General features: G+C 37.3%; 3 protein-coding genes across 4 annotated transcripts; 2 read left to right on the forward strand and 1 right to left on the reverse strand.

Moving 5' to 3' along the window:
- Nucleotides 1–79: 79 nt before the first annotated feature.
- Nucleotides 80–3895, reverse strand: LOC111779149. Its single transcript, XM_023659226.1, has 7 exons — nucleotides 3683–3895; nucleotides 3423–3598; nucleotides 3269–3321; nucleotides 1730–1844; nucleotides 1148–1270; nucleotides 545–695; nucleotides 80–337 (listed from the first exon to the last, which is right to left on the reverse strand). The coding sequence occupies exons 1-7, from the start codon at nucleotides 3785–3787 to the stop codon at nucleotides 152–154; spliced, it is 909 nt and encodes a 302-aa protein (XP_023514994.1). The 5' UTR covers nucleotides 3788–3895; the 3' UTR covers nucleotides 80–151.
- A 5526-nt stretch (nucleotides 3896–9421) lies between these two features.
- Nucleotides 9422–12856, forward strand: LOC111778675. The gene is made up of 3 exons (XM_023658633.1): nucleotides 9422–10121; nucleotides 11227–11896; nucleotides 12023–12856. Exons 2-3 carry the CDS (start codon nucleotides 11289–11291, stop codon nucleotides 12699–12701), a joined length of 1287 nt encoding a protein of 428 aa, XP_023514401.1. The 5' UTR covers nucleotides 9422–10121; nucleotides 11227–11288; the 3' UTR covers nucleotides 12702–12856.
- Nucleotides 12857–13864: 1008 nt separating this feature from the next.
- LOC111779244 (protein NUCLEAR FUSION DEFECTIVE 4-like) lies at nucleotides 13865–16528 on the forward strand. Of its 2 annotated transcripts, none has more exons than XM_023659355.1 (3): nucleotides 13865–14356; nucleotides 14609–15498; nucleotides 15931–16528. In XM_023659355.1, exons 1-3 carry the CDS (start codon nucleotides 13985–13987, stop codon nucleotides 16409–16411), a joined length of 1743 nt encoding a protein of 580 aa, XP_023515123.1. In that variant the 5' UTR covers nucleotides 13865–13984; the 3' UTR covers nucleotides 16412–16528. The 2 variants fall into 2 exon arrangements, with proteins under 2 accessions (XP_023515123.1, XP_023515124.1); XM_023659356.1 differs by having other exon boundaries at nucleotides 13866–14356; nucleotides 14609–15494; nucleotides 15931–16056.
- The last annotated feature ends 510 nt before the right edge of the window (nucleotides 16529–17038 follow it).

The following is a 17038-nucleotide window of genomic DNA, read 5'->3' on the forward strand; positions in this document are numbered from 1 at the left end:
TATGGAGCTGGATTTAAATGTTAGTGTTAGTTTGTTAGATCATAAACAAAAGTGCACAAGAAGTAACATAACAAGGAGGAATGGAAAAATGAATAAATTTATTGATTTGTGAGTCAATTAAGACAGATAATGAAAGGGGTGAGCAAGAAGATTAATTGAGAAGATGATGAACCCATTGATCAAGAATAGAGGGTGAACCATACCAGGGTCTGAGTTCATCATCAGAGCCAACTGGGGAGTGATAGACTCCATCAAAGCTAACGTTGATAGCTCCCTCCAAATGGGCAGACACTTCTGGAACCACCCCATCTCCCCATACCTCACTCTCCCCACACACCTGAATCATGTCAGTCATACATCTGACATTAGTATTTTTATTTATTTTTATTTTTTTAGTTCAATATATGGAACCGAGCAGAGATTCAAAATTTTGATCTTTTGGTTGATGATACATATCAACTTTTAACATATCTAACCTGTTCTAACCTGTTCTATATTCATAATGAATATACCATCAATTGTCCAATGTTTTTAAATTTATTACCTGCTTATATCCTTGCCCGACGAAGCGAGCGCGGAATGTGGGTGTGTTTGCGATGGTTAACTCTGGAGCTGGTTGGTTGTTGGTGATGGAAGCAGCTGCAGGAATGGTGTTTGCATCAGAGTAACTGAACAAGCGAGCCCCTTGGATGTACCTGCATTTGGCAATGCCCGGTTTGACACAGTTCTCAGTACATTTTTATAAGTAGACTCGAGGAGTAAAGTCTGAAGTTAACATAGTTAATTTGATAATCCATCAAAGTTTCATTTTTACAGAGAATATTTTTAAAATCTCAAGCTCCTGTTTTTTTCTCTCTTAGACCTTACTCTACTTTTCTTTCCTTTCATAACCTCCCTCTCCTTGAGACATAGTTCTAAGGTTTTTCTAACTTTTCTTCTCCTATCTCTACACAATTCTCTCTATCATAGTACAGAATCACATAGTTTTCCTTTCTAAGTTTGTTTCTAGACTCAAACTGTTCTTATAAATTTGATAACGAAGGTTAAAATTTGACCCAGATAATAAGGCCACACTGGCACCTAAAGACGAAACAAATTGAATTCTTAAGCAAAGAAAACAGAGTGAGATCTCAAAGTTTCCATTTACCTTCCTGCTATACATACATATTTCAATTCAGGATTGTAACCAGGTTTTGAGCAGTATTTGTCCACATAATTCAGAAGCCCCCTCGTCTGGTCAATCACTCCTGGCAAATGTTTTGGAGGTGGCCTAAAAAAAAACCATTGTTAATCTTACTGCTAGTTTAACATGAAAATTTAACAAAGCTCGGGATGATAGGATACAACAACCATTCGTTCAGACACGTAATCCATCATTCTTATGAAAAAAGTTGATGTATACGACCAAAGATACATTTATATTTCCCTTTTTGTCCCTAAACTTTCAAAATGTCTATTTTAGTAATTGAATTCTAAAAAAGTGAATTATTTGGTCTTTGTCACCGTTTTACTATCGATATCCACTCCATATAATATTTGCCTTGGCTAGCCTCTGCAACTATAGTACATCACATTTGAAATCATTATGTTATGAAAGCTTAATCTATAACATATACATAAACATAAAGTTCGGCCTCAAAGTTCGGAAACTAAAATGGAGCTCTAAACTTCTAAGATAGTATCGATTCATGGGGAAGAAGCAAGATAAGTAGGAAAAATATGAACTTACAGGTGAGGGGTTCCAAGAGTCAGCAACATGGAAATATGAGATATACCAAATTCTTCCATGTAGACTCGTGCAAGCCACCCGCCTGCTGAGTGCCCAATTAAGGACAAAGCCTCGCCTAAGATTGTTGAAAAATAGTAGATGAGAACAGAAACTCATTTAAGTTCAGCAAAACAAGAATGAGAAGAGGAAAAATCTATTTTCATTTTGTATTGGGACAAATATTCTGTCGCATCACTTCCCTATTCTTTCCTGGTATGCAAATTTCTACTTATTAGTTACCTTCCGTTCCCAAGATCCATCCTAGAGTGTGCCAAGCCATGGCTTGAACATTATGAATAATGATGTTTTAGAAGTAACGTGATATTACTATATAACTGCTATGAACCATAATGAAAAACATTGCTAAGCCTACAGCTAGTGTTATGGCAAGTATAATGCAGCCATCAGCATCCGAGGCCACTTTTGTCATGAAGAATAGGTTCATGAATCACCCATTTTTTTGTTCTTCTCCCATTTTGATACATGAATCATCTTGGTTCATGTATGACATTAATGCTTCTACGCTTATATAAAAGGTTGTCTAGGATGGTTGAGAGACATTGAAATTGAGTGTCATTTTGTTTTTACCTAGTGACATTTGGGAGGAACTTTGTTGAGTGAGATTCTGTAGTGTGAGAGTACGAGATATACTCTTTGTAAACACTTGATTATTAAGATTGGTTGTCATCCATGGATATAGGAGAACTTCTTCTCTTTGAACCACGTAAATTTTTGTATTTCTTTGTTTAATTTCTGTTTGTGGGTGTGTGAGTGCGATCGATTTTTGTTTCCACTTCCTACAACGTTGAATTCATCAAACAAATGTCCGCTCCTTTGACTTAATACAACTGCAAGGTTGGATTATGCAGTAAAGAGTGATATAGAATCTGAGAGTGTTATTAAGTTATCCACCTAGAATCTTCAACCCAGAATCTTTGACTTAAGACAACGGCAAGGTTGGATTATGCAGTAAAGTGTGATATAGAATCTGAGAGTGTTATTAAGTTATCCACCTAGAATCTTCAACCCAGAATCTTTGACTTAAGACAACGGCAAGGTTGGATTATGCAGTAAAGTGTGATATAGAATCTGAGAGTGTTATTAAGTTATCCACCTAGAATCTTCAACCCAGAATCTTTGACTTAAGACAACGGCAAGGTTGGATTATGCAGTAAAGTGTGATATAGAATCTGAGAGTGTTATTAAGTTATCCACCTAGAATCTTCAACCCAGAATCTTTGACTTAAGACAACGGCAAGGTTGGATTATGCAGTAAAGTGTGTTATAGAATCTGAGAACGTTATTAAGTTATCCACCTAGAATCTTCAACCCAGAATCTAAAAGGTGAGTTTAGTAGCCTAAGAATCCAAACTCAGCTTCCCAAGTCAATGACAAACAAACCCAAACCGTCCCTCAAAGAATATATCAGAACAATAAAAATGATAAAAAAATTAAAAAAAAAAAAGGGCAAAGGTAAGAGGCAAAAACGAAGATAAACACCTTGAGCAAGCTCCTTGGCTTCTTGGATTGCCTCATCAGTTTTGTTCAAATACCTGCTCACCAGCTTAAACAATCAAGCAATTAATCCCTAACGCACGCAAAAAGTATATCCCAAATCCCAGCCTAAACAAATGAAATTGGACATTGGAAGTACCAATCGAGGACAGGCCGAGGCCGGAGAGTGCCGCGCCAGTAATTAGGATCAAGCAATCCAGCAGCATTCCTCAGCCAGTCGATTCTCGACACCTTAACAACCACGGAGGGAACTCCGTACCGCTTTTGCAAAATAAGCCTTAATTTGTCGTAGTCCCCGGAGTTGTTCCCCAAACCCTAAAAATCAAAACCGAAATCGTCATTGCTACGATTCAAATTGAAAACGAAAACAGATAGAAAGAGAGGAAAGAGTGAAGTTACAGGAAGGATGACGGCAGGGCGAATGGAGCAGGAAAATTTGGGAAGGGGAGAGGAGGAGAAGGAGAATGAAGGCTTGAAATGCAGAGGCGAAAACGAAACCGCCATCTCTAAGCTATATTTCTTGGTCTGAGCAGAGGTGAGGGACTGTTCGCCAGAATTTGTAGCGATGGCGCGACTGCATTCCGCAGTTCGGGAAAACGGTCTATCTGGTGAAAACTTGAGCTAGGTGTCAACACGTGGAACATGCTTTAATCTTTCAAATCTTAATTTAATTTTTTATTGGACAAAATTAATAAAATAACTCTAAATCTATATTTTTATATTTATATTTCCTCAGCTTTGGTCGGTTAAGCGGTTAAGTTCATGGTTTGAGAGGTTTGACACTCTTGTAAAAAGATGTTTCGTTCTCCTCTACAACTGATGTGGGATCTTACAATCCCCACCCACTTCAAGACCCATCGGCACACCACCTGTTATCCAGCTCTTATACAATTTGTAATGGCCTAAATCCACTCCTAGCAGATTTTGTCCGTGGCCCATTACATATTGACAACTAAATTAAAATTTTAGTTTAAAAAAAAAAATAACCTAATTGAAATCGAAAAGAACAAATTAAAATTTTAGTTTAAAATAAAAACAACCTAATTCAAATTGGAAAGAAGAAGAAAAAAATCTAACGCAACCAAATTCACGTGGTTTGATTTTGGTGGATCCAATAGATCCATGGGCTGGGCCTGATTTTTTGGATCCGGGACTGGGCTTGCTTTTGGTGGATCCAATAGATCTATGGGCTGGGCTTGATTTTGGTGGATCCAATGGAAACATGGGCTGGGCTTGATTTGGTGAAGCCTATAGATTCATGGGCTGGGCCTGATATTGGTGGATCCAATATATCCATGGGCCTATTTAATTAAAAAAATTATGAGGGACCATTTAGAAATTAAAAATCAAATTCAAATTTGATTCAAGCAAGTCATTTTTTAAATTTCAAAAGTCAAATAAAAACAACATTTAAATCTAAATATATGGACCAAAAAATAATATATATATAATATTCCATTCCATATAATTTGGAGAGAGCATCCTGACTTACCTTGTTATGATGTCATCTTTAGATATCTCATTCGTTATAAACCCACTCAACCATTAACTTTAGGTTCATTTATGTAACGACCTATGCCCAAGATTTGAATAAAGATTCAAAACCCGGATTGGGTACCTACATGTTTTGAATCTAATATAAGTTTTTATGATTGAGTCACTGATCAAGGAAGGTACACATTGTTGGTATAGATATGACTTTCAAATTTTATTAAACATTTCTTAATCATTATATTCTCACGATGCTTTTACTCGGATGCGGTGTTAGCTCATTAATATACCCTTCATTTACTCGGGTGTCACAGTTTAGGTTTGGTCTACCTCCAACCTCGTGGCTCTTAATATTAATAGTATCATCTAGATGAATATAATTTAAGAGATTTTTATGAATTTGTTTAAAATTTATGAGTATTTTGAGAATTAATAGCACTTTAAAACCCATTATAAAGAACAAGTGGATGAGCCAATTTCCCACTTGAAGTTTTGAGATAAAACTTTGATGTATGAATGTGAAGGTCAAGAAATAGACAATTGCAAGATGTTGACATAAACATGTGCATCATCTCTTATTTATTTCTCTAAAATAATATAAATTTTTTTATCTAACTTTGAAAAATTAAAGTGGACGCCGTCTTTTGATATACATGTGAAACCGTCTCTATGAACTTGTCAAATATTGAAAACGAAAGAAAATAAAATACTAAAAATTAGGGTTTGGGTTTTCTTGAAAATTGTCTTAAGTGATTGCGTACCGAACAAAATTAAAATTTATTTGAATTTTGGTTTTAGTTTAAGTTAGATACTCGTGAGCCTTTTGATAAGGTTCATGTTACCCTCTTCAACCGATATGGGATCCCACAATTCACCCTTCTTTAGGGTCTTAGGGGCCAGCGTTCTCATTGGCACATCACCTGGTATCTGACTCTGATTCCAACGTGGGATCTCACAATCTACCCTCCCTGGGGCCGTGGAGGCCAACATTCTCGTTGGCACACCACCCAGTATCTGAATCTAATACCAACGTGGGATCTCACAATCCACTATTCTTCGGGGTCTTGAATCTGATATCAATGTGAGATCTCATAATCCACTCTCCTTTGGAGCCTTGGGGGCCAGCGTTCTCACTAACACACTACCCCAGTGTCTAGCTCTCATACCAACATGAGATCTCACAATCCACCCTCCTTCAGGGCCTTGGGGCCAGTGTTCTCGCTGGCAAACCGCCTAGTGTCTAGCTTTGATACCGTTTGTAACAGCCTAAGCTAGAGAAAGGTTTCCACACCCTTAAAAGAAATGTTTCGTTCTCATCTCCAACCGATGGGTCAATTCGAAATTTGAATTTTGTTTTTTCAAAATTGACTAAATTTTTTTAAAATTTAGAAAAAAACCCCAAAGAGACCAAAATATTTATAAAATGGGCATGTAGGACTATATGTTTCAAAAATAGGGTCATCTTTTAATTTATTTCCCCCCCCTAAGATCCAATCTTTTATTTATAGTTGCCCAATTTCATATTCTTTGTTGGCCAAACATTTTGTTGGAATTTAATGACATACCCATAAGGTCAAAATTTCTTTCTTTTTAAATCCCATCAACCACATGGACACTTCCCGATGCCTGTGAAGATACGGAAACTTTCACGTCTACTAGTTTTTTTTTAACTCGGGTAGGTTTTTATTATATCCATATCTCTTCACAAAGTCCACGATACGAGTAGTTGAATCAAACCCGTTTCGTGTATGACGAAAGATTCAAGCACTTAATCTATATTTTAACCAAATGAGTTAGGTTCGAGTGACAAACTTGAAAGTTGTATATTGCATGAATAAAATTAAGGTCGAGCATACTGGTTGATCCAATCAAGTCTTTGCTTGATGATGTTGAAATCAAATAACCGAACCGTGCACGACATTTAAAATATTTATATTTTGTGATAATACCAACTCATCGAAACCTCATAAATTAATACCCGAATAAAATTTTAAAGTATAGTTCAAAACTAAATTAATATCCAAAAAATTTTATAAATAGTTTAAAGATTAATTTTAAATCTTATTATAACAACTTAATTAAAATATTAAAACATAACGATAATTAAATATTTTAAAGATAAGCACACGTGTATTCCTTAAGCCATCTTCTTATGCTTAAGGGAAGGACTTTACAAGAGTAGTCCTGCCCAATATTTACTCGAACATTTTTTTTTAATATAAAGGTGGAATTTCTAATTTAATATATATTTTTTTAAAAATAGTCCTAGTCAGCCAACAACATTTCACGTGGCTGACGTGTCAAGGATGACATTTCCCTGTAAAAAAACAAAACCATTTTTTCCTTTTCATACATTAAAATAGTTTTATAGCCATTTTTTAATCTTCATTAAAAAAAATATATATAAAACATTACAAATAAATATTCTTTTACATTTTTGAGATATAATGATTAAGAAATGTTTAAAAAAAATAATAATTACTACTTATATCAACAATATGCACGTTTCTTCTCGGTTTCTATGTTGGGTGATCTGTTATGAATTATTTGTAAGTAAAGACAAAACATACTAAAATAACACGTGTTGGACTGTAAGAATAGTACCGGTTTTAGAAGCAATTTGAAATAAGTAGTTAACATGGTCATATCGTACCGGTGTAAAATATATATATATATATATATAAAGAAATGTAGGGTCTGGAGGCGGTTGGATGCACATGGAGATGTGATTTTAAGTCAAAGAATGAATATGGCTTTCATAAAGTAGCAATGGAATATCCCGAAAATTAAATATATTTATATTTTAGCATGCATGTAGTAACGACTTTAATCGGTCCAAGTTTAAAAGAGTCGGATTGTAAAACAGCTTTATAACGATCTAAACCCATCGCTAGCAGATATTGTCTTCTTTAAGTTTTTCCTTTTAGGATTCCCCTCAAAGCGCGTCTGCTAGGAGAAGGTTTCCACACACTTATAAATGGTGTTTTGTTCTCCTCCCCAACTAATGTGGAACTCTCACAAGCTCGTTATAATTTTATTAGAGATAACTTCGACTCGAGCCTCAAACTCTTAAGCTAGATGCCGTCTTAACCATACGGATGCATAATTCTTCTTATTTTTCATCTAATATTCTAATGGATTCTTATTTAAGGATAGTCTCGAACCGTTTATAAAAAATCAAGGGTAATATTGTAATTTAAAATATAGGAGTATATTTTGTATAATTTAATATTTAGAATTATTTTTTAAAAAAATTAAAAATTACCATTTTTTTAAATTAAAAAAAAAGATGGAGTCTCAATCAATATGTAAAGTCAATTTAAAACAAAACAACATTGGATCATAAAATCGTTTCGGGCCACATTTTAGTGGGCCTTCTAATGTTTTGCTTTTGGGAGTGGGCCCATTCTCTCTCTCTCATAAAAAAAAAAATTAATTTATATTTATGAAAAAGAATTTAAAAAGGGAAAAGACAAATTTCTTTTTAGTAAAAATGCTAAAAAAAGATTCTTCCCATTAATTAATTAATTATTAATTAAATTATAAATTTAATTTTCAAAATTTTAAAGCCTTCTAAATCTAACTTAATATATATTTTAATTATTGACGAGACTAACTCAACTTATTTTTAACCAAGGTAAAGAGCAAACTTTTATGATAGTAAAAAACTTCCAATTCGGGTCATTTTGTTCGAAATTTCTTAGTTCGTGCCGAATCACTTGATGATCAAATTACCCGGAAAGGATTAGGGCCGGTGGTGGGCATTTGGGAAAGTCGAGTCAATCAGGTGTCTTCCTTGCCTATAGGACGTGTTGTACCTTGAGATGACCATCTCTTGTTCCCCTACCGGTGAGAAATCCTCTCCTGGGTCGTCACTTTACTACGTCTAACCCGTCTTGATGCATGAGCTAAGGCTCCCATGTCCTGCTGACCCTTTGAGAAAGTTATGTTGTCATTACAGCTCGTAGGCTCCCAAGTCCAATTTAGATCACAAAACAAGAATTTATCGTTATTTCAAGTATAGGGTATTACTAACAATCTCTTAACGATCTTTTATCCGCTAAAAAACCTACATTCTTCCTTCGTTTTTTATTTGGTTGTAAACCCTAATCCTAATACAGGGAACTAATAACATTTAGGGTAATCTTGAAAATCGTAATCAATCAACGAGAATCCAAAATTATAGGTCTCGCTTCATTAATTGATTGTATTACACTAATCACCTCCAAGCATCATTCTGTAATTATAATATCGAATACTTAATCTTATACTCAATGATTATTACATGTGATCCATCAAATTTTTTCTTATTTTTCAATCATTTGATTTTTCTCTCTCCTTAATCTTATACTTAATGATTATTACACGGTTAGCTATATTATATGAATAATACAACAACATCGATATCAAAGTCTAGATCGAGTTAATCTTTTTGTCATATTTATAAGAACGATAACGAGAGCTAAATCAATCCCAACAACGAATTAAAAGTTTGAATCTTAAAAAAAAAATAAAATAGATGCAAAGTGTGGCATTGAGAAGTGTTGAGAAGATGAAGTGAGGCACATGTATTATGGATAGCGATCCCAATCTTTTCCTTTCCCANGTTAAACCTTTTTTTTTTTTTTTTTTTTTTTAATTACAATATTCTGTTTTTTTGTTCATAATTTAATGATTTATGAACGAAGAAGAACAACAATATGCTCTTCTCTCATAACCCAATTGGTTACAGCTGTTTACACGATTTCTCTCTCTCCATCGCTATTCCTCTGTTCAAACTCCAAATCAGAGTAAAAAATCGCTTAAACTCTCTCTTTTCTCTATTGGGTCTTAATATTTTGCCTCAGTTCTATCGATTATTCTCTCATTTGTTGTTGTTTCTTCTGAAAATCGAAGGGGTTTTAGATTATATATTATCCATCGCTTTCTTTAGTAGATTTAAGGCATTGAACTGTTTGATGTTGTGAGAAAATTAAACAAGAACAAACCCTCTTCCCCCTTAAATTTCTCCGTCTATTTCGTGACAAATAATGCGGATTTCTGTGAGAGAAAAGGGTATTTTATATGCTTCTCTTATCGATTTGCGTGAGTGAGATAGAGAAATTGGGAGTTTGGGTTTCTGGGTTGGGTTTATTTTGGGGTTTGTGAAGCGGCCTCGTTAGCTGTGAAGTCTCCTCTTGTTGGTTCCTATGGGGATTGGGTTTGGGCGATTGGGGCCATTCGTGGATCTGTGTTTGATTATTTGGTGGAAATGGTGCTGTTCTTCTTCTTGTTCTTCACGGATTCTGGCTGCTCTGCTTTCTGTGGAGCACTGAAGAACTTGTTGTTCTTGGCTACTGATCACAAGGTTAGTGGAATTTAAGTCATTTTGGGTTTTCTTTTTGGATGAATCTTGTTTAGTCATGAATGATGATTGTGAACTTGGCTCTGTTGAGTTGTTTTTGCTTCAATGAGTCGTTTCTGTGGTTAAAAATGGATGGATTCACTTGTATGTTTGCTTTGATTCTGTTCTTCCCAGCTGAAATTGGATGGATTCATCAAATTTTCTAGAGTTGTTTTAAGTTGAATGGCAGTGAATTTGTGAGTGACGATGAATTTCAAAGATGAGACTCAGTTCATCACATATTTTTGTTTATGTTCTTAAGAAAGTAGGTTTGATTACTTTAAAGTTTCCTTGTACAAGTGTTCGGATCGGTTGGGGAGAAGAACAAAGTCCAAAGAAGACAATATCAGCTAGCGGTGGGCTTGTGCTGTTACAAATGGTGGGGGACGTGGTATTCTTGAAAGTTATATAGGCTAGCGGTGGGTTTGGGCTGTTAGAAATGGTGGGGGACGTGGTATTCTTGAAAGTTATAACGGTTAGCGGTGGGCTTAGGCTGTTACAAATGGTGGGCAATATGTTTTTCTTGAAAGTTGCCCCAATGAAAGGTGTTTTAAGGTCTGGACGCAAAAGCAAGTTAAGTCTACGGTTTATAGGACCTACAACCTAAGCCCCAAGCCCACCGCTAGTAGATATTGTCCTCTATGGGCTTTCCCTTTCGGACTTTCCCTCAAAGTTTTTAAAACACATCTGCTAGGGAGAGATTTCCACACCCAACTAATGTGAGATCTTACAATCTCCTTGCTAAACAAGTGGTTTAATTCTCCAAATATGATTATTTAGGGGGTTAAGAATCTTACTTCGAGAATCGGTTCATCGTTGTTTCTAAACTAGTTTCATTTGTCCATCAAATGGTTTATTCGATGTCTCGTGTTCGAGTCTTCTAACAGATTTAATCAATGTTGAAGTTACCTTTGCTATGCTTAGTTGATCAATAGATGGAAGTTTTCCCTTTTGATCTCTGTTCTGAGTTGAAATTTAATGGTAGTTCTTGTGTTCTTTGAAACAACGACTTATCAAGCAATACATAAAGCTGTTTTTGTATGTGATGATCTTTTTCGTGTTCGTTCAGGGTACTTGAACTCATCGAAACGTAAACGAACGATATCAAATGGACAAAAAACTGTGATCGAAATGGATCCTCAGGCTTTTATTCGGTTGTCAATTGGTTCTTTGGGGTTGAGAATCCCAGGAACTGCTATAAATTCTACAAAACCTGGAGTCGATGCTTTGTCTTCTCCGTGTTCGTGTGAAATTCGTCTTCGGGGTTTCCCTGTGCAGACATCTTCGATCCCAGTAGTCCTGTCTCCTGAAGCCATACCTGATTCTCATAGCATTGCCTCAAGCTTCTATCTTGAAGAGTCTGATTTGAAAGCATTACTGGCACCTGGTTGCTTCTATAATACTCATGCCTGTCTTGAAATATCTGTCTTCTCTGGGAGGAAGGGATCTCACTGCGGTGTTGGCATCAAAAGGCAGCTGATCGGGACGTTTAAACTGGATGTCGGTCCCGAATGGGGTGATGGGAAGCCAGTCGTTCTTTTCAATGGGTGGATAGGCATTGGCAAAACTAAGAATGAGAATGGAAGACATGGAGCGGAGCTTCATTTGAGAGTGAAACTAGATCCTGATCCAAGATATGTTTTCCAGTTTGAAGATGTTACGAGGTTAAGCCCGCAAATCGTCCAGCTTCGAGGCTCGATCAAACAGCCGATCTTCAGCTGCAAATTTAGTCGAGACAGGTGATGCAACTCACTCAAAACTAGAGCAACATCTTTCTTCTGTTTAATATGACATGGCTGTTTTGGAATACTGCTTTGTTTTTCTTCTTGTGGATTCAATCCTTGACAGTTGAGATAAATTAATAGGGTGTCCCAGGCGGATTCATTGAGCAACTATTGGTCAGGCTCTGGTGATGGCTCGGATGTCGAGGCCGAGCGGAGGGAAAGAAAAGGCTGGAAGGTGAAGATACATGATCTTTCTGGCTCGGCTGTTGCAGCAGCCTTCATAACTACTCCCTTTGTGCCATCAACAGGTTGCGATTGGGTTGCCAGGTCGAACCCCGGGTCCTGGCTGATTGTTCGTCCTGATGTTTCCATACCTGATAGTTGGCAGCCATGGGGAAAGCTCGAGGCATGGCGCGAGCGCGGGATTAGAGACACTGTCTGCTGTCGCTTTCACCTTCTCTCTGAAACACAAGAGGGAGGGGAACTTCTCATGTCTGAGATCCATATCAATGCCGAGAAAGGTGGCGAATTCTTCATCGACACTGACAAACAGTTACGAGCTGCAACGAGTCCAATACCGAGCCCGCAGAGTAGCGGAGACTTCGCAGCATTAGGCCAAGTAATCGGAGGCTTCGTCATGAGCTGCAGAGTACAAGGAGAAGGAAAGAGCAGTAAGCCAATGGTTCAACTCGCAATGCGACATGTGACATGTATAGAGGACGCTGCCATTTTCATGGCGGTTGCAGCTGCAGTTGATCTCAGCATCGAGGCATGTAGGCCGTTCCGTAGGAAGATTCGGCGAGCGCCTCGACATTCTTAGGAAGAAAACAGAAGGGAAAAAGGGTCAGAATAAGTGCTTTTAAGGTAAAACTGATGTGTAGAAACATAAACAAAGATGGGGCATACATCATTATGAAACTTATCTTTGAAGGCTATAAAATTTGGCATTTTGTACAGTATCAGCTGATGTTCTTGCTTATCTTTGTAAACTCCCTTTTTCCCCCAGTATTTATAACAAATTATTCTAATGAAAAAAAAATGTGTTAGATGATGAATGTCCCAGATCGACTAATTTAGGGAATGATCATGGGTTTATAATCAAGGAATACTCTTTCTATTGGTATGAGACCTTTTGGAGGAAGTCCAAAGCAAAGTCACAAGAGCTTATGCCTAAAGTGGACAATATCATACAATTGTGGAGACTCGTGTTCACCTAACATGGTATCAGAGCCATGCCCTAAACTTAGTCGTGCCAATAGATGCCAATAGATTGGTAAATCCTCAAATGTCGAACAAAAGACTCCAAAAAGACTCCTTGACTCCAAAAGGTCCAAAAGGAGTCACGCCTCCTCGAAAGTAAAAAAAAAGAAGGTCCAAAAGGACTCATTGACTCCAAAAGGTCCAAAAGAAGTCGAACAAAAGACTCCAAAAAGACTCCTTGACTCCAAAAGGTCCAAAAGGAGTCACGCCTCCTCAAAAAAAGGTCCAAAAGGATTCCTTGACTCCAAAAGGTCCAAAAGGAGTCCAGTAAAAAAAAAGGTCCAAAAGGACTCCAAAAGGTCCAAAGGAGTCGAGCCTCCTCGAAGGCAGTAAAAAAAAAGAGACTCCTTGACTCCAAAAGGTCCAAAGGAGTCGAGCCTCGATTAAGGGGAGACGTACCTGTTAGATGATGAATGTCCCACATTAGGGTATGAGGCCTTTTTGGGGAAGCCCAAAACAAAGTCATTGCGGACAATATCATATCATATCATCGTGGAGAGTCGTGATTCCTAACAAAATGGATAATCATAAAATTTAATATATACTTTAGCATAATGGCTGGTTGAGGTGGAATCATAGAATTTAAAGAATTTCCAAAATTGCTAATAAAAGCATATATGGCATTGACGTTGGTGATATCAATCAAAATCTGATTGGATCACATTGTAAGCTAAGTTTGGCATCTTTCAAGCGTGCTTTAAATGAAAAAGGACAATTTTTGTTGCACCAATTCCTTCAACCATCGTTGGATTCAACAACTTCCACCCACCCTTATGGTATGGCCTACCGGCCACCCCATTCACCAAGAGCTTTTTCAATCGCGATTCACCTCAGCCCAGCGCCATGAAAATAAAACACAGAAAACCTCAAAATTTGCCCCTTCTTCCCGTCACAAAACAGAGAAGGATGATGAACCAACCTGGGAAATGGGTGGCGCTGGTGGCGGCCATATGGATTCAGGCATTTACAGGCACAAATTTTGATTTCCCCTCTTATTCTTCCAATCTGAAGGCGGCTTTGGGGATGTCGCAGGTAGAGCTTAACTATCTGGCGGTGGCTTCTGACGTCGGTAAGGCCTTTGGGTGGTGCTCTGGCATCGCTCTCTTGTATTTTCCTTTGTGGGTGGTGATGCTCATGGCTGCTTCCATGGGGTTTCTTGGCTATGGCCTTCAATGGCTTCTCCTTCAAGGGATTGTATCTCTGCCTTACTCCATGGTTGGTTTCCCTTCTCATCTCTTCTCTATTGTTTACACCAAATCCACGTTGACCTGAATTTGATACATTTCCTAACAAATTGGGGAAAAGGGTTTTCTTAACTTATTAGCAGCATGAATGAATAGATCCACACAAATATTCATAAATTGTCACATATTTCATACCCTTTTCATCCAAACTATCAAGAACGAAGATAGGTTTGAGGTTGGGGGCGGCAAACAAATTGGAATGATTGCTCTCATTTTCCTGCAGGTATATCTTCTCTGCTTGTTGGCTGGATGTAGTATTTGCTGGTTTAATACGATCTGCTATGTCTCCTGCATCCAGAAGTTCCCAGCCAATCGCGCGCTTGCATTGTCCTTGATTGTCAGCTTCAATGGCGTCAGTGCAGCTCTTTACACTCTAATGGCCAATGCAGTAGACCCTAATGATGCAAGCTTGTACCTTCTCCTAAATGCATTGGTTCCTCTCATAATCTCTGTTGTTACCTTCCTCCCAATCCTTCATCAGCCACCGGCTCAGCCGTCGTCTTCCGATGCCACCCGCAATGACTCCCACACTTTCATCTGCTTATACATTACCGCAGTTATCACAGGCCTATATCTAATCACCTTCAATTCCACGCCTTCCAGCAAGTACGGTGCCCAACTTTTGTTAGCTGGGGCTTTTGCCCTGTTACTAGTTCCTCTTTGTCTGCCTGGAATTTGGAGCACTCACAAGTGGTTGTTTCGGATTGCATCCACTGGCTTGAGCAGTGTTCTTCACTTTAGATTCAACCTTGTCAATCATGAGCTTCAGCAGGAGCTCATCAATCTTGAAACAGAAAGAAGTGGCACGAATGTCATCACCCCTTTTGATTATAAAGAGAAGGAAAGCATTTCAAGGAAGATGATGGGGAAAGAGAATTTGACAGTTCTTGAAGAAGAGCATTCAGCTAAGATGCTCGTACGACGCTTGGACTTTTGGCTCTATTTTGTTGCATACTTTTGTGGTGGGACAATTGGGTTGGTTTACAGCAACAATCTTGGGCAGATCTCGCAGTCACTAGGATACAGTTCCTTAACAAGCTCACTTGTAACACTCTACTCGTCTTGCTCCTTCTTTGGGCGGCTAATCTCAGCAGGCCCAGATTTCATGCGTGAGTATGTAGTAGCAGCAAACGGGTCAATCCTGCATATATATTCATTTTCCATGAATGATTTAATTTCAGATAACTCAAAACTTTTCCATTTGCATGAGAAAGTATGGTTTCATAATCTTTCTGCTAAACTTAATTGGTTCTTCTACCTACATATATTCATTTGTCACCAAAACATGAAGTTCATACAGCTTGAAAATTTTCATTTGTATCAAAAACTAGGAAGTATGGGTTCGTATTCCTTCGGCTAGATTTCATGTAGTGAGATCAAAAGGTTCATATCTAGAGGCAGGATTCATCAGTCATTGAAACTTTCCATTTTGCATTAGAAATTTTGGCATCATATTCAATTCTTGTAAACTTCCAAAACACAATCAGTAATCAACAACAGAGAAAAACAATGCTAGTGAACTGATTAAACTTCGTACCTGTGCAGAAAGGTGCACTTCGCTAGAACGGGATGGCTAGCCCTAGCTTTAGTGCCAACTCCAATCGCCTTCATTTTACTCGCTGCATCAGGTAGCGAGATCGCATTACAAATTGGCACTGGCTTGATCGGTCTAAGCTCGGGATTCATGTTCTCAGCTTCGGTCTCAATCACATCAGAGTTATTCGGACCAAACAGCTCAGGCGTCAATCACAACATCCTCATCACCAACATCCCTCTCGGCTCGTTCCTCTACGGCGTCCTGGCGGCAGTTTCATACGACTCCACTGCCGGAAGTTCAGACCAAACTGCGGCGGCGCTTGGGGACGTGGTGGTGTGCATCGGCCGAAAATGCTATCTACAAACCTTCATATGGTGGGCTTGCATCTCCATCGTCGGTCTCGCTTCTAGCTTCTTGCTTTTCCGACGGACGAAACCGGCATACGACCGCCAGTACGAGAGTAACCCAAGCAAGACACAGCCATTTTAGATCAGATACTGAACTTTACAAAAAACAAAAAATATATACATATATATATACATATATATTTATATATTTGTATATTATAATATAGAATTGAATTGGGAATTTGAAGAACAGGAATTGAAAGTCTTACTTAATTTCTACATGATGATTACATTGAAATCCCTAATCGGACCTCAAATTAATATACACTCGATCAATCTCGTAGAACAGATTTTCATCGATCCCGTTCGAAACATAGCTCGGCGGGCAAATGATCCATTATATTCAATTTGAAATACGTTGTAATTGGTAAATATCCAGAATGGGAAGTTGCTTCGAAAATATAATTGAATTTTAAAAAATTTTATTAATAAAATTTTAAAAGGAGCATTAACGATCTTTATAAAATAAAAGTTTATTATCCTCAATATATAGATGGAATATATAGATGGAAACTTAAAAAAAATGTTTTAAAATATTTTTGAAATTTTTAAAATTTTAAAAAGTTTTAAAGTATTAATGAAACTTTTTAAATAATTTTGAAAGTTCAAAATATTAACTAATTATTATTATTATTATTAATGTTTGTGAATTTTGTAATAAATTTGTAGCTTTTCTTTAAGTAATATCTCAAAATTCATTTAGTTTGGA

This window comes from Cucurbita pepo, chromosome LG17 (assembly GCF_002806865.2).
Source record: "Cucurbita pepo subsp. pepo cultivar mu-cu-16 chromosome LG17, ASM280686v2, whole genome shotgun sequence".
NCBI lineage: Eukaryota > Viridiplantae > Streptophyta > Magnoliopsida > Cucurbitales > Cucurbitaceae > Cucurbita > Cucurbita pepo.

Coding starts and splice junctions, on each gene's coding strand:
- LOC111779149 (XM_023659226.1), bottom strand. CDS start 3,787: ATGGCGGTTTCGTTTTCGCCTCTGCATTTCAAGCCTTCATTCTCCTTC. Junction 3,599..3,682: donor GCCCTGCCGTCATCCTTCCT/GTAACTTCACTC, acceptor TTTGATTTTTAG/GGTTTGGGGAACAACTCCGG. Junction 1,845..3,268: donor AGCCAAGGAGCTTGCTCAAG/GTGTTTATCTTC, acceptor CAACAATCTTAG/GCGAGGCTTTGTCCTTAATT.
- LOC111778675 (XM_023658633.1), top strand. CDS start 11,289: ATGGATCCTCAGGCTTTTATTCGGTTGTCAATTGGTTCTTTGGGGTTG. Junction 11,897..12,022: donor TGCAAATTTAGTCGAGACAG/GTGATGCAACTC, acceptor ATAAATTAATAG/GGTGTCCCAGGCGGATTCAT.
- LOC111779244 (XM_023659355.1), top strand. CDS start 13,985: ATGAAAATAAAACACAGAAAACCTCAAAATTTGCCCCTTCTTCCCGTC. Junction 14,357..14,608: donor TATCTCTGCCTTACTCCATG/GTTGGTTTCCCT, acceptor ATTTTCCTGCAG/GTATATCTTCTCTGCTTGTT. Junction 15,499..15,930: donor GGCCCAGATTTCATGCGTGA/GTATGTAGTAGC, acceptor GTACCTGTGCAG/AAAGGTGCACTTCGCTAGAA.